The sequence below is a fragment of the Cololabis saira genome, chromosome 10, assembly GCF_033807715.1.
Source record: "Cololabis saira isolate AMF1-May2022 chromosome 10, fColSai1.1, whole genome shotgun sequence".
NCBI lineage: Eukaryota > Metazoa > Chordata > Actinopteri > Beloniformes > Belonidae > Cololabis > Cololabis saira.
This window is the reverse complement of record NC_084596.1, coordinates 2,328,533-2,343,732: the sequence shown is the minus strand read 5'-3', so window position 1 is coordinate 2,343,732 and position 15,200 is coordinate 2,328,533. Positions and strand designations below refer to the sequence as shown.

The window sequence follows — 15,200 nt, the reverse complement described above, 5'->3', positions numbered from 1 at the left end:
AAAAAAGTTAGTAAAGTCGGGGTCTTTGAGTAATGATGTATTGAATCTCCAAACTTTGGAGGATGATACGCTCCCCCTCTTCCCCAGAGTGAAAGAAACAGGTGCGTGATCGCTAATATTGATTGGGTGTATTTGTGATTCTGAGATATCTCTCATCAGAGAGCTACTGACTAGAAAATAATCTAACCTAGAGTATGAGTGATGAACGGCTGAGAAAAAAGTGTAGTTCCTAAGGGTTGGGTGTAAAGAGCGCCATGTATCGCAAAGACCCAGATCATTCATGTATTGCTTAACAATACTTGCTGACTGCCAACTCCTGTGTCCGCCTGCATTACTGAGCCTGTCCACTCCAGGGTCCAAAACCATGTTGAAGTCTCCTCCGATGATGACTGTGTTGTCTAGGTGAGCAGAAAGTGAGGTGAAAAAAGAGTGAAAAAACGAGGAGTCATCAACATTTGGACCATATACATTAGAAATACATAAATTCAAGCTTTGAATTTGCAAGACTAAAATTAAATATCTACCCTCTGAGTCAATGTGTGTGTCTTTTACAGTGAAATTTACTCTTTTATTAATGAGAATTGCTACCCCTCTTTGTCTGGAGTTGTAACAGGCGGAATAAGCGTGCGGAAATTCTGGCGTGGCCAATGCATCTGCTGAAGCTTTAACTAAGTGTGTTTCTTGTAGTAAAACAATGTCTGCTTGCAGAGTTTGAATTTGATTAAGAAGTTTTAATCTCTTTACTGTGTTCCCGGCCCCGTTTACGTTCCAGGTGACGAACTTTAATTTATCCATAATCCAATCACTGAAAATAACATTATATGTAAATGGTAATGTTGCAGGAGTTGGATGTGTGTGTGCCATGTTAATCTAAATGTATGTTTGTACCAATTAACCAACCGGAAAGTGCAGCAGAGTGAGACATGGAGGGAAAGAGGAAAAAAGGAGTGTGACAATTGGGGTGGGGTGAGGGGGAGGGAAATAATTCTAACCATAATTAAAAGAAAAAAGAAAACAGAAAAAGAGATAGAGAAGAGGGGGAAAAGAAAAGAAAAAAAAGAAACGATCACCGATGTGTGACTGTAACTCATTGAGACTAGCAGATCAAAAATTATAAATACCTTAATATGTGCCGAAAATTTTTATGAAACTTTATCTGATCTAATCACCCAGTGTTTATAAAGCTATCTCTCTAACTAATTATCAAATGTTTATAAAGCTATATCTGATCTAGTCACCATTTAGTGAGAGAGAAAGAGAAAGGAAAAAAAGGCAAATTGTACTTATCTCTCAGAAGAGCCACGGCGTGATGTTGGGGTTCCGGTAAAGCTCCCCGTTCACGTACAGCCGGTCCACGGTGATGACAGCCCGACATCCCTCCGAAATGAGCCTCCTCCGGACCGGGAAGAGGACTCGACGACGGTCCAGGATCTCCCGGGGGAACTGGTCGTTCACGGAGAACGGCAGTCCGCGCAGCTGTGGCCCCCGTCTTCTCACCAGCTCTTTCTGCTTAAAGTGTTCAAACTTGGCAACAATGGGTCTGGGTCTCTGGGCTTCCGATCTTCTTCCTCCAAGGCGATGGACGCGGTGAAACGTGATGGAATTCGCCATGTCTTCGGGAAGCTTCAGGTGGTTGCGGATGAAATCATGAACAGCTGCTTCCGGATCTTCATCAGGTTTTTCTGGGATCCCAGAGAATACTCTGACTTCTGTCACCATGTCAACACACTCAGGAGGGATCTGATTGGCTGCTGCGGGTCGTGTGGTGATCCAGAGACGAGCAGAAGGAAGCAGGTTCCCCCTGATGAGGTTTGTCAGCAGCACATCCACTGAGGTGGACTCTGTAACATCAGTCAGGTCCTCATTGTTGTGGAAGTCCAGAGGAAGTCGACTCTCATCCAGACCGTCAAAGATGAACACGACCTGGAACTCTTCAAAGCTGCAGATTCCTCTGGTTTCAGAGAAGAATCCATGAACTAGTTCCACCAAGCTGAACTTCTCCTCTCTCAGCACATTCAGCTCTCTGAAGGTGAATGGGAGCAGGAACTGGATGTCCTGGTTGGTTCTGCCTTCAGCCCAGTCCAGACTGAACTTCTGAGTTAGGACTGTTTTCCAGATGCCGGCCACTCCCTTCGTCATCACCGTTCTGATTGGTCCTCCTCTTCCAGGTGGGGGTTTAAAGATGTCTTCCTGTCTGATGGTTGTTTCTGCTCCGTCTGGTTTCCTGGAAGCTGCTTCAATCTGTCTGACTTCATGTTCTTTGTTGACCTCTCCGGTCCCTCCCTCTGTGATGTAGAGCTCCGTGTAGATCTGCTCCAGAAGGGTTTTCTTTCCTGCTTTCGTGACCCCCTCAGACACACACTGGTACTTCTTCTGCAGCTTAGACTTCAACTTTTTACAAACTTCAACTACCGTACCTTAATGAAAGAACATAAAGACAGAGATTTAGTGTTTTATGAAGTTCACTCAACAACTTAATTCTAAAAACAATCAAGATCTGAACATCCGCTGATCAGCTGTAACTTTACGACGAGCAGTCCAATATTGAGTAAATCGCTTTTATTTTTTTTTTTTATTTATTTATTTATTTAAAATGGGACAGTGCATATTAATGAACATTCACATGTAAATATGCCAGATTATAGCCTAAGGCTAATTTCCATCTGTAGTCCCCTGGCAGGTTGATGGTAACATGAACATAAACGAATCAGAAAAAACAAAGACAGAAACACATAATACCACAACACAACACGAAAATCAGTACAAGGAATAAGAAAAAACAAAGACAGAAACACATAATACCACAACACAACACGAAACTTAGTACAAAGAATAAAAACAGGAGACCAACGACCAGTGTGTAAACGAGTCTAAACAGTAGAGTACAGTTATAGTGGATATATGTTGTGTTTATATTTTAAAGTGCTTAGTGCGAGGAGATAAATTATATTGCACGGGAACCAAAATGGAGTATACATATTGCACAAAACCCGTCGTTAATATAAAGTGCATAATCAAATTGCACATTGCTCTACCGTATCTCCACTAATTGTATTTAATATATACATATGTATATATACACATATATATACACACATACGCATGTACAGTACGTACACACACACATATACACACATATATATACATACACCTACACACACATATCCATACCCATGTCTACATACCCCAGACAAGCCCAATCTGAATTATGCATGATCACAGGTTTGGTTGCCTCTTAACCACATCTTCAAGTGTTTCTTAAATGTGGTGAAATTAGAGCACTCCCTTACCGAGGGTGGGATGCTATTCCAAAGTGCACACCCTTTATAAGATAGGGTATTTTGGGCAAAAGTTGTCCGCCTGAAACTTAGGTCACAATCCCCTCTATCAGTGGCTCTCGTCGCACGCAGAGTAGGGCCACGGGTAGATCTCTTTTTAATAAACATTTTCAGTGGCAGAGGAGCCAAACCATGTAATGTTTTATAGATAAGACCAGCAGATTTAAAATTTCTTAAGTTAGTAAAATTCAGAAAATTATATTTGTCTAGGATTCTACAATGGTGATAAGACAAGGGCTTCTTATCCAAGACTTTTAGCGCCTTTTTAAAACAGGACTCAATAGGGCTAAGAAATGATTCACAGGTGTAAGACCAGCTGGTGATACAGTAATCAATATGCGATAGAATCATAGAATGTAGAAATGTTAGGGCCGCACTGTCAGATAGGAATGATCTGATCTGTTTGAAATTGCGGATATTAAAGTTAACAGTTCTTACGACACTTTTAATGTGATTCTTAAAGGACAACGTTGAATCCAACGTGACACCAAGATATTTAAACTCACTCACGTTCTGGAGTTCCTCTCCCCTCAGATAAATTTTACAGGGGGACAGTTTAGTTGTTGGTTTACTGAAGGTCATACAGACTGTTTTTTTAGCATTTAGTGAGAGGCATGAATTAATCAGCCACTGCTGAATGTGGATTAGGGCAGTGGTTAATTTATTAGCTGCATCTTGGGGATTTTTAGCAAAAGTAAAGATCACTGTATCATCAGCATACATAAGGGTGTCGATATCTGTGCAGACATTTGGCAGTTCATTAACATATAAGGAGAACAGAAGAGGCCCAAGCACAGATCCCTGAGGGACCCCTACTGGACAATGCAGGTAGGGTGATTTGTGCTCACCCACTCTTACAGAATTTTTCCTGTTTGATAAATAAGATTTAATCCATGTAATGACATTATCAGAGAAATTAAAGCCAGAAAGTCTGGAGTCTGGCTTTTAAAACACCTCTGAACATTCAGGACGTGGAAGTGACAAAAACATCTGGGTTTTCTAGTACCAGGATGTTAGCAGTACAGCCCTGAGGGGTTGTGGGTTGAAGTGGAAAGTCCAGGTTTAAGACTTGGAGTGGAATTGGTCCCCACAGTTGCTATCAGAGCACATAAGGTTGGTATCTCAGATGTCTGGAAGATGGATGAACACCTCAGATCCTTAATTGTGTTCTTAGACACCTTCCTAAGCAATGTGTGACCAGAGACTTGTCTGCAGAAATGTTTAGGTGGGTGCTAAGATAAATGTGTATAAAAACTGCTCAAATCTGTCTCAGCATCGCTGTTTCAGGTGTTGCTACCCAAATAACATATGAACATCCCTGACAGCTCTGGAGCTCTGTCACCTCTCCTGGGACACCAACACGGCATCACTGGCCAAGAAGGCTCAAGAGCGCCTCTACTTCCTCCTGAAACTGAGGAAAGCCAGAGCCCCATCAGGAGCAGCTTCTACAGAGGCTCCATCGAGAGCATCCTGACTTTCACAGGAAAGTATTTGTGAAGGGAATCAATGCGACTGACTGGAACCATTTACCTGTTGCACCAGCTGGAGAAACTGGATCGTCCTGCACATCAGGTTTTTCTGTTGGAGGTCAATGAAACACATTATTATCAGTTATTTTTTTAAACAAGATAAAATCTTCATAGTAAGATGGTTTTGGTGTTTTTTCCTTCTCTACAAAAGCCCTTTATCACCTTTTAACTTCTTTAAAATCGTCTCGGCCACCTCTCTGGTCTTTGAGGAGAACCTCTGCATCATCAGATTTACTGTGTCCAATCTGTCCGCATTCTCCAGATAACACAGTTCGATCGGTTTGAAACCATCCTTTGATTCTTCTGCATTATTCAGGTACCACTGGAATTCCTTCAGCCCACTGGAGTCCAAATTCTTCAAAGTGTCCTTCAACCACATTTTTACCTTAAAGAAAGAAATCATCATGAATAAAGTTTTAAAATCTGAATTCTTGACAGAGAATCAGATGGACTTGAACAAACTCAGGAACATCCAGAAATCTGAAAATGGGTTAAAGACGAGTGTTTCCCAACTCTGGCCCTCAAGGGTTGCTATGGAAGCCCATAGGGGACTTTATTCAAATGCAAATGTAATTCCACAATAGCATTATAATTTTCCACATATGCATGAGTTATTTGGGACAAAAATGAAATTAAAATGCAATAATTCAATTTGAATTTTCATTTTCACATACTTGTATGGGCATTCCGGTACGGGAGCCAGCCGTACTTTCAAGTCATGTCTGACTATAGATTTCACCCTTAATATCATTCAGTATCACACAGTGAGTTTGCGCGCAGTTTAATACATGCTTCTGAAAGACGGTATTTGCTCCACTATTTTTGCATGTGGCAAATAGCCCTGGCCTTTGTGAATTAGACGCTTTTTGCAATGAGGCTTATTTGCATAGAAAGGGGGCAATTTTGCGCCGTAATATCAATATTACCTAATTTGCATGCATGCAAATGGCACCGGCGCAGACTGCCACTATTTGCTTGGCAGCGCAGTTTGTGGAGCAATTCGCCCTTTGCGGGTGCTTTGTGAATTAGACGCTCACTTTTTGTCTCATTTGCACCGGTTTAGCGGCCGCAAAAGCCGCGCAATCCTTTTGTGGATTTGGTCCATATTGTTTTATATTGTTCCAGTAAAGTGTATTCAGGTTGTGCATCATGTTTTTGAAAAGTAACTAAGTAAAGTAACTAGTAATGTAACTAATTACTTTTGAAAATAAGTAATCAGTAAAGTAACAGGATTACTTTTTTGGTTCAGTAATCAGTAACTAATTACTTTTTCAAAGTAACTTGACCATCACTGGTCTGATGTGAGCATGTCTGAAACAAACAGATCCCACACCACCAGGGATCGTAGGTCTTTTCTCTTTTATTATCAGAACAAGGTTTGCTGCAATCAGGTGTCTTTGCTTATGGCAATGAAAACACTCACGGTCACCAATGACAGAACATACATTTTTACAAACCAATTTCGACGTGCGTCTCCGTTCAGCAGTTGGGGATAGTGTAACTTTTAGAGGAAACACATTTTTATATGTTAGAATCACGTTTCTAAAACCTTGTCCATTTGCAGGGACAAGTTCATAGGCGCGCAACACCGTTCTTTTCAAGTTAGCACTGCAACGACAGATACCAACACTAATTTAGTGCAGTAGCCATGCGCTCATCCATCCATCCATCCATCCATCCATCCATCCATCCATCCATCCATCCATCCATCCATCCATTATCTTTACCCGCTTTATCCTTCCTTCCAGGGTCACGGGGGTCTGCTGGAGTCTATCCCAGCTATTTTTATGCGAGAGGCAGGGGTTACACCCTGGACAGGTCGCCAGTCCATCGCAGGCCATGCGCTCATAGGCACCAAAATAAGAGTTGATGAAGCAGCAAATGACCCCTGCAGGGACACAACGACGCCTTGCTGATTGCTCAAGCCTCATATCCCCCTTAAGACATTGACATGCAGGTTCCTGCCGGGACATTGTCACGCAAGTTCCGACGTCTTGCATCCCTGCCGAAACAGGCACCAGGGGAGTGGCTCACACTTCCAGCTCCTGCAGAGACGAGGACTCGATACCATATAAGGACTTCCTGACCCAGGGGGTAGTCCCGAATTGGAAGATCACAGGCTTCTTGTATAAAAACTTGTGTAAAATCTCTCGGGGTCGGCACACCAACTTCAGACTTGATCTGTGCTGGTCATGCCCACCGCCGGCTTACTGATTAAAAACTCTCTATACCACGAGCGGACTTCTGAACTGGTTTTTGATAAATTCCTCAACAGAGTCAACGTCTGACCGAAACGAAGAAACTAATGTGGTGTGCTTACTGGCGTCAACGTGTGTACTTTGAGGTGATGTAGCTATGGACACGGGTCAACTCTTTTCAAGAGCTCTGATCCGGAAATGCATCGCTTGCACTAACAGCTCTTTGTCACACGTCTCCACCTCCTGAATATGAAAGGGTTAAGCGGAGATCTTTGGGGGGACCTGGTTGAGGTTCAGAAACTGGACCACTGAACACTGAGCAACCTCTGCTACCTTCTCATCCGGCGGTAGACGTTTCTAACAGCCTCTCAGACGTTAGCTGCCTCTCTTCTGGAGCCTCTGGTGGTCAAATTAGGAATTTCAAAAGTTGGCCCTTCTGCGTTAGCGTCGACTGACGGGTCTGTTGGAATGATGATGTATTTGTTGTTTGTCTATCATTTGCTCTGAAAGAGAGAGATCTCTGCTTCCATCAGCTGAAGAAGCTGAAGGAACTCTTGAGTTTCTCATTCAGGAAAAAAGGAGGTTGTGATTTAAGACTGGAAGCAGTTTGACTTACAGTATAGCTGTCACTCCTGGAGGTCATCACTTCCCTGGAGTCATCCTGGTCCTCAGACGTCACATCGTCATGTGTTTGAGGCTGAATGCTGCAGAAATGGAGAGAAAAGAGGATTGGTCTGCAGATGCTTGACTGGGATTGGTTGACAGGTCTAAGTAACAGCTTCTGAAGTCTTGTTGTGAAGCGATAACACTCTATGTACAGACGGCTGCTTCAGTCATCCACTCAAACGCGTCAGTCAAGGTTTGTGTTATTCACCTTGAACTCTGCATCACAGACGATCTCTGCTGCACCTTAATCGCTTTATTCACGTTCTGTCTCTTCCTCTATTGTTTGTGTTCTGAACAAATCATTACAAACTTCTGAAGTGGATTATTTTTGAATAATTAGCTCTGTTCTGAGCCTCAGCTGAAGATACCGAGTTTGCTAATGCTACTGCAAGACCATAACACCCAACATTAGCTCAGGTTCAATGGCGAGAGACTGGTGTTGGGACCCAGCGGGCTGTCCAGGGGGCTAGCGTTGCTAGCGCTCCCAGCGCCACCGGGCCTTGGAGGAAAGCCCAGCCGGCTGAGTTTTGTTTATAATAGTTATTCTACTCATTTTATTTAATTGTATTACATTTTTCTGTTGCAAATAAAACCTGCCTTCCAATTCATTGCATTTTTCATTGCATTTTTAGCCTAGTTATTTTTAGTAAGTTAAAATACTCATACGCGGTGTGATAAAATGGTATTGGTCATCCCTACTCTCTGGTCTTGGTCTGGGTTTAGGCGATCTTGTCTCACCTCTGAGCTCCTTGTCCTCTCTTCTGTTCCGGAGGAACTGTCTCATCCTTCCTCTTCCAGTTCCACTTCCACTTCCACATGCTGCTGCCTTCACACACTTCCGGCCTTCATCTGCAGAGGAAACAACATCAACTCACCTTTACATGATACAAGCGGGACAAATGTGGTGTAAAGCCTGGATTATGGTTCTGCGTTAAACCAACATTGAGCCTACGCGACGCCGTCACCGTGACGCCGTTGCCGCGACGCCGTCACCGCGACGCCGTCACCGTGACGCCGTCTTGAACTTTCTGACTTCTCCATCACTCCATTTCAAACAAAAGAGCTGAAAGTTCACGACTGCTTCACGAACCGGAACCGGAAATGCGTTGCTACCAAGCGAACCAATCACAGCGACTCGGTCTGCGTTGGGTCTGCAACCTCTTGACGCGTAGTTACAATTTTTGGGAGGTGCGTCAGGCACGCGCACCGCGGGGTGCGCGTGCGGCGCATGCTCGGCGTGGATTCGACGCAGAACCAGAATCCAAGCTTAAAAAGCTGCATTACTGCATGTACAAAAACCAGTCGACTAATACTGCCCTCTGCAGGACGTTTGGCAGCACTGCATCAGGAAACTGCGTCCTGAAAAATATGGAGGTAGATTTTTTTGTCTTAATTATTCAATCAAAAAAAGATTGCTTCAATCAAAAAATTTATTTTCAATTTAAAAAAAATCACTTCAATCAATAAAAATGATTTCAATCGAAGAAAAAAAATAGTTTGAATGCAAAAAATATCTAAGACTAAAAAAAATGCATTTGAACACTTTTTCTTTGATTGGAAATGTTTTCTTTGATGGAAGTGAAGGTTTTCGTTTGAAGCAACTTTTTTGATTGAAGTCGTGTTGTTTTGTGTTTGGGCCGTTATTATTATGGGATGGACATTTGTGTCTCTATCATTTAATCAAAAAAGAAGTTGCTTCAAAAAGGAAAAAAATATTTTCAATGAAAACAAAAAATCACTTCAATAAAAAAAACTTTTTCAATCAAAGAAAAAAAGTCTGTGAATGCAAAAAAATTACATGTTTTACACTTTTTCTTTGATTGAAAATATTTTGTTCGATTTGAAGTGATTTTGTTTTTGATTGAAGTGAAAAAAGTTTTGAAGTCTTTTTTTTTTGATTGAATCATTTTGACACAAACATCCCGCAGTGGGCGGAGCTTCCCCATTGGTCAGACCAGGATCAGACATGTTTGAGTGACAGGTGTCTACACCAACCACGTCTTTCTGACAAGCAAGTTATGGCCAGCCAGACCTGCGTGAAGCTGCACCCCCACCCCACGCTAAACTCAGTGAAAATATTCTCAATCGTTCGTGCTGGTTTGTGCAGAAAGACATTTCATTTGTGCTGCTTTAGTTTTTAAGATATCACGGTTTATTATTATTATTCACCTATGGTCATAAACTTTGGGTAATGATTGAAAGGATAAGATCGCGGATACAAGCGGCAGTGGCCAAAAAAATGGTAAACACAGGTGTCACTCATGACGCTGGTGACGTTTCTGTCTCATAATGTGACGTTCTGAAGCCTAAATGTCTGTTTCTCTCCGTTTACAAGCAAACGTGAAGACAGAGGTTTTAAAAATCTCCACTTTGGCCGGAGTTTTCAGAAATGATGGTTTTTGGAGACTTTGAGCTTCGTTTTCCTGTAAACGAACGAACAAAACGCAGGAAAACACCACAGTTTCTGCTCCGTGTAAACGGGACTGAGACTCTGCTGACACTTCCGACTTCAGGCAGGTTTTTCTCGGTGCATTGGAGATGTTAATACGTTTCATCATGTAAAAGTCCCCCCCCCGCAGCTTTACCCGCTCTGAAGCTCCTTAATGTCTCCAACAGCTGGAAACAGCTGGAAACAGTTGGAAACAGTTGGAAACAGCTGGAAACAGCTGGAAACAGCTGCTCTAGAGGGATAAACACCTTACCTTCAGCTGGTGAACAGAATCCTCTTGAGACCCGGTACAGACCCGTTTCCTGCCCTGATTAAACCCTTTACAGTCGCTCACAGCAACTGAACAGCTTCACAATAGATGGAAGTGTAAAATAAACCGACTTGAGTTTTCTGAAGTAAAAACGCTCCATCTGAGCCTTGAACGCAGACTGACACTATCTAGATCTGTTTCCACACAAGTTCCTCCCTTCACTTTCTCCTGGTTTTACCTATTTATTTATTCCTGCTGGACGTGGATGAACTCAGCAAAACAATCCCTGGAATGAACAAATGAAGAAGTGTGACAGCGAGCTAAAAAACAACAATATAATCAGAGTTTGTTCCTTTAGCTTATAATAAGCGGTGGAGCCGTAAAAGGGTTAATCCGGGGTGAGAGACAGCAGCTCCGTTTACAGGAAATCACATGAGTCTTTATCTACAGAGTAGAAGGAAACTGCATGAAGGAGGAACCAAAGAGAAAACTCTGACCCACGACCACCAAGTCAGGACAATCCGTTCACGTCTGAATCCACACACTCAAGTAGGGAAGAGAATCAGGGCAATAGAAAAATGAAAATAATATTTTAGAGGAGGAAGATTTATTTTTCCTTATGCACTTCGAGAAAAAAGTCAAAATGTTGAGAAAAAAACTCAAAATTTCGTGAATAAAGTTGAACAACAAGGTTCAGAATACAAGAATTGGCTTTACGATATTGATTTGAAACATATTACACATATGCAGTTGCATAACTTCAGAAACTTAACGTTAACATTACATTACACTTCGTTCATTCGTCGGCTGCTGCTGCATAGCTGTCAGTCGCTCTGCTACCTGGATTTGATGGAGGAGACATTTACACTTAATTCACCAAATTGTATTTCGACTTTATTCTAGGCAAAAATTGCATCTATCCCGGAACCTCATTTAATTACATTTCATTATTGGTACAGTATGGAAAAAAGCAAGAACAAAGAATAAAAACAAGCTTTTTCCTAATTTCCTCATTAGCAGCATGGTAGTGGTAAATATAAAAACAAGGGCTGACTACTACTGGATCAGTCAGCAGCTTAGTTACAGCAGATCAGATCTGCTCCTGTCCCCTACCTGTCCCCTACCTGTCCCGGTAGGGACTCTGCCCTCTAAAGGGAGGACAGGTAGTTTATTTAATAAAGGAGGTGGGGTGAAAAGAGAGCTTGTACCGATTGCTCTTCCATTTACTGGCTCTGAACCGTTTCCTGGATGGCAGAAGCTCGTACTCAGAATGTAAGATATGGGAGGGGTCTGGAAGGAACTACTGGCCAGAACTACTGCCCTCTCCTCATAGATAGATGAAGATGTGGATAGCTGCTGTGCCCAATTATCTTCATTGCCACTTTAATTAAGCTGTTGATTTTATTCTTGAGCTGAACAGGAAGTGCACCATACCATGCTGCCATACCGTACCTGATTAGACTGCCAAGTACAGCATTATAGAATGTCATCATGATTGTGGAGCTTTACTCCAAACAGTCTCACCCTGCAAAGAAAGTGCAGTCCCTTAGCAACTCCCACAGTGTTCTCTCACTAACAAGAGGCAGTTCCTCTTTAGCCTTCCTCTTCTTCCAGCTCCACTTCCTGCTTGCAGAGTTGCAACATCAAGGTTTTTTCCGGTGTGACCGTGTGACTGTTTGCTTCGGTGCAGGTTCCCAGAACTGGCTGTCGCTGCCACTTCCTGTTCTCTCTCACTCGTCCTTTTTTGGTATACAAAAAAAACTCGTATATACATTATTTTAATCTCCGCCTCTGTTAACCCTAACCCTAACCCTAACCCTATTCGGGTTTCCTCCTTCAATTGTTATTCTGTAGAATAATTAATGTTGAGACTGATTTTGCATGTAGTTATCATTTTCCTGGACAACCAGGTGGTGCCCCGTCTCCATTAAGTCATTTTGATAATTCAATTTGATAAATAATCTACCTTATTAATTATTAATAATTGTTGAAGGACAATTATTAATAACTCTCTTGATAACTGAAACAGCATCTACCTTGTGGCACAACACTACTTCCCGCGTCCCATTTCCGAATTTGAAAGTACGGCTGGCTCCCGTACCGGAAGAGGTCATGTGAGCCAGAGGACGGGGGGTGGGGGTGCCTTTAAAAAAAAAAACTGAATATCAAAGACCCTATAGCAGAGGTCACTATCTGGCACTAACTGACATCGGTCCGGGTCCGGGTCCAGACGCCGTCCTGCACGGACCCAGACCTGTAATCAATAAATTACCGAGGGATTCTACATTTTGACGGGGCACTTCTATTTTAACCAGCGCAGCTTTACTGTTCTTTACGGCATTTGTTTAGCAGACCTTACAGACCAATTCCATATGAGTTAAGCATTCCCAAGCTGATGATGATGCTGCTCAGCCAATCAGATTCGTGTAATTAGCTTGACTCTATATACAGAGATGAGAGGCGCGTAACAGGTGGATAGGGAAGTTAGCAATAGAGGGAGATGACACGGAGAGAGGAGTGAGCCGGAGACAAGAAGAAAGACGGAGAGAGGAGTGAGTGCGAGACAGGGAGACAAGTAAAGGCGCTCTCTAAAGCCTGATTTATGGTTCCGCGTTAAATCGATGCAGAGCCTACGGTGTATATATATATATATATATATATATATATATATATATATATATATATATATATATATATATATATATATATATATATATATATATTTATATATATATATATATATATATATACACACACAGCAACAAGTCCCAACCCAGGCTAGGCAACAAACACTGATACATAAACTCACATGCTCTCTGTAATTATATTGTTTATTAACAGAGACTTGGAGCTTAACGATCGTATATTTAGTAGTCCGCATCTAATTTTTTGGTCTCTTATTAGTACCAAATGTGCTTTGTTTTTAATTTTTACAAGGTTATTTTGGTTAATGCCTCTATAACGCCGCACCTGGTGAACTTGTGGAGGGCGGGGAACTGCAACCACTTCTATTTTGCTAGGCACCTGGTTAGAGTCGCCAATAACATGTAATCCTACAGTTTTAGAGTTGCTAATTACATCATGTAATCCTATAGTTTTAGAGTCGCTAATTACATAATGCAATCCTACAGTTTTGTTGGCAGGCGTTGGTCCTCGAGAAGCAGCAGAGAAGTGTCTTAAACTGCAGCTCTGCATCGTGGCCTGGACCCTGCGATGTCAGGGAGAGGGTCTAATAAAACAGGCCAAATTACTAGAGACAAGAGCAGCACCAGCCCGGGTCGGATGAATGCCGTCTCTTCTAATCAGACCAGGCTTTCCCCAGAACGTTTCCCAGTTGTCAATAAAGGCCACGTCATTTTCTGAACACCACCGATACATCCAGCAACGGAGCGAGAGCATGCGACTAAACATGTCATCGCTGGTCAGATTTGGGAGGGGACCAGAGAAACCTACGGAGTCCGACATGGTTTTGGCGTAGTTACACACCAAGACAATATTAATTTTGGTCACTTCCGACTGGCGAAGACGGGAGTCATTAGCTCCGACATGGATGATAACTTTACCAAATTTACGATTACTCTTTGCCAGTAGCTTCAAATTTCCTTCAATGTTGCCCGCTCTGGTCCCTGGGATGCACCTAACTATGGTCTCTGGAGTCGGCCTCACATGCCTGACTATGGAGTCGCCAATCACCAGGGTCGGCTTCTCAACGGGTGTGTCGCTGAGTGGGGAAAAATGGTTAGACACATGAAGCGGGTGGTGGTGTTCCGTGAGCCCTTTAGGACTACGCTTCCTCCGAACCGTCACCCACCGGCCCTGACTGGCTGGCTGCTCGGGAGCTGCAGGGGAGCGGCTACGCTCAGCTGCTACAGGCCGGTCCACCACTCTTAGCCTGGTAAGCTGACGAGTCTATCGGACTATGGTTTAGTTGGCCGAACCGGACCTCTAACTGACTGAGCCTCGCCTCCAGTCCTGCAAATAAACTACACTTTAAGCACTTACCGTCTTCACTAAAGGAGGCAGAGGAATAACTAAACATTTCACACACTGAGCAGCAAAGAGGTGAAACGGTGGGAGACGGAGAGGCCATGCTAAGATGCTAACAGAGGCTAACGGACAGAAAATGTATCGGTGATTGGTGACAGTGAAAGTTACGGAAGAGAAAATGAGCGAGTGTTGAAATAAAGACAGTAATGTACCAGATATAGTGCTATTTTACCAGAAAACAAAACAAGTTTTAGACAAAAAAGTCGGGAGAGATTTAAGCCTGCACGCCGTGCAGCAGCAACAGACTGCAACACCAGGAAGTGACGCGATGCGTGGCGCAGTACGTTACCCAATCAGCAAGCAAGCAACAGCAGAGCCGCAAAATACAAATACTGATTTATGAAATGGATAAATGGAATATAACCAGTAAAGTACATTAAAGTATAGGCCTTGTGTCACTTCTTTTTATTATTTGTTTTTTGTACATTGACATTCATTTTATCCTTTATTTCTATAGAAGGTAATAATCAACAGATAAAGGAACAGAAATAGAAGCAGAGTTACAATCTTGGATGGAAACACCTAAGAATTATAGTTTTCCCTTTAAAGATATTTAAGGAAAACTTTTTATCCCCTCCGCCACGATGGACGATGGACGGAGGGGATTGGCTGCGCTAATTCAAAATAATGTTGCAAGCACCAAAATTCACTTCTCTTTCTACAAAAACCACTCATGTTATGCAAAAGAAAGAACAAGGTATGAAAACTGAGTTGGTCCTGATT

At 42.6% G+C, this 15,200-nt stretch overlaps 1 protein-coding gene across 1 annotated transcript; it reads right to left on the bottom strand.

Moving 5' to 3' along the window:
* Positions 1-1,290: 1,290 nt before the first annotated feature.
* LOC133452306 (NACHT, LRR and PYD domains-containing protein 3-like) lies at positions 1,291-10,820 on the bottom strand. The gene is made up of 6 exons (XM_061731543.1): positions 10,434-10,820; positions 8,470-8,580; positions 7,682-7,769; positions 5,030-5,252; positions 4,869-4,916; positions 1,291-2,417 (listed from the first exon to the last, which is right to left on the bottom strand). The coding sequence occupies exons 2-6, from the start codon at positions 8,547-8,549 to the stop codon at positions 1,291-1,293; spliced, it is 1,566 nt and encodes a 521-aa protein (XP_061587527.1). The 5' UTR covers positions 8,550-8,580; positions 10,434-10,820.
* Between the last annotated feature and the right edge of the window lie 4,380 nt (positions 10,821-15,200).

Coding starts and splice junctions, on each gene's coding strand:
- LOC133452306 (XM_061731543.1), bottom strand. CDS start 8,549: ATGTGGAAGTGGAAGTGGAACTGGAAGAGGAAGGATGAGACAGTTCCT. Junction 7,770..8,469: donor AGAGGACAAGGAGCTCAGAG/GTGAGACAAGAT, acceptor CCATTTCTGCAG/CATTCAGCCTCAAACACATG. Junction 4,917..5,029: donor GATTTTAAAGAAGTTAAAAG/GTGATAAAGGGC, acceptor GACCTCCAACAG/AAAAACCTGATGTGCAGGAC.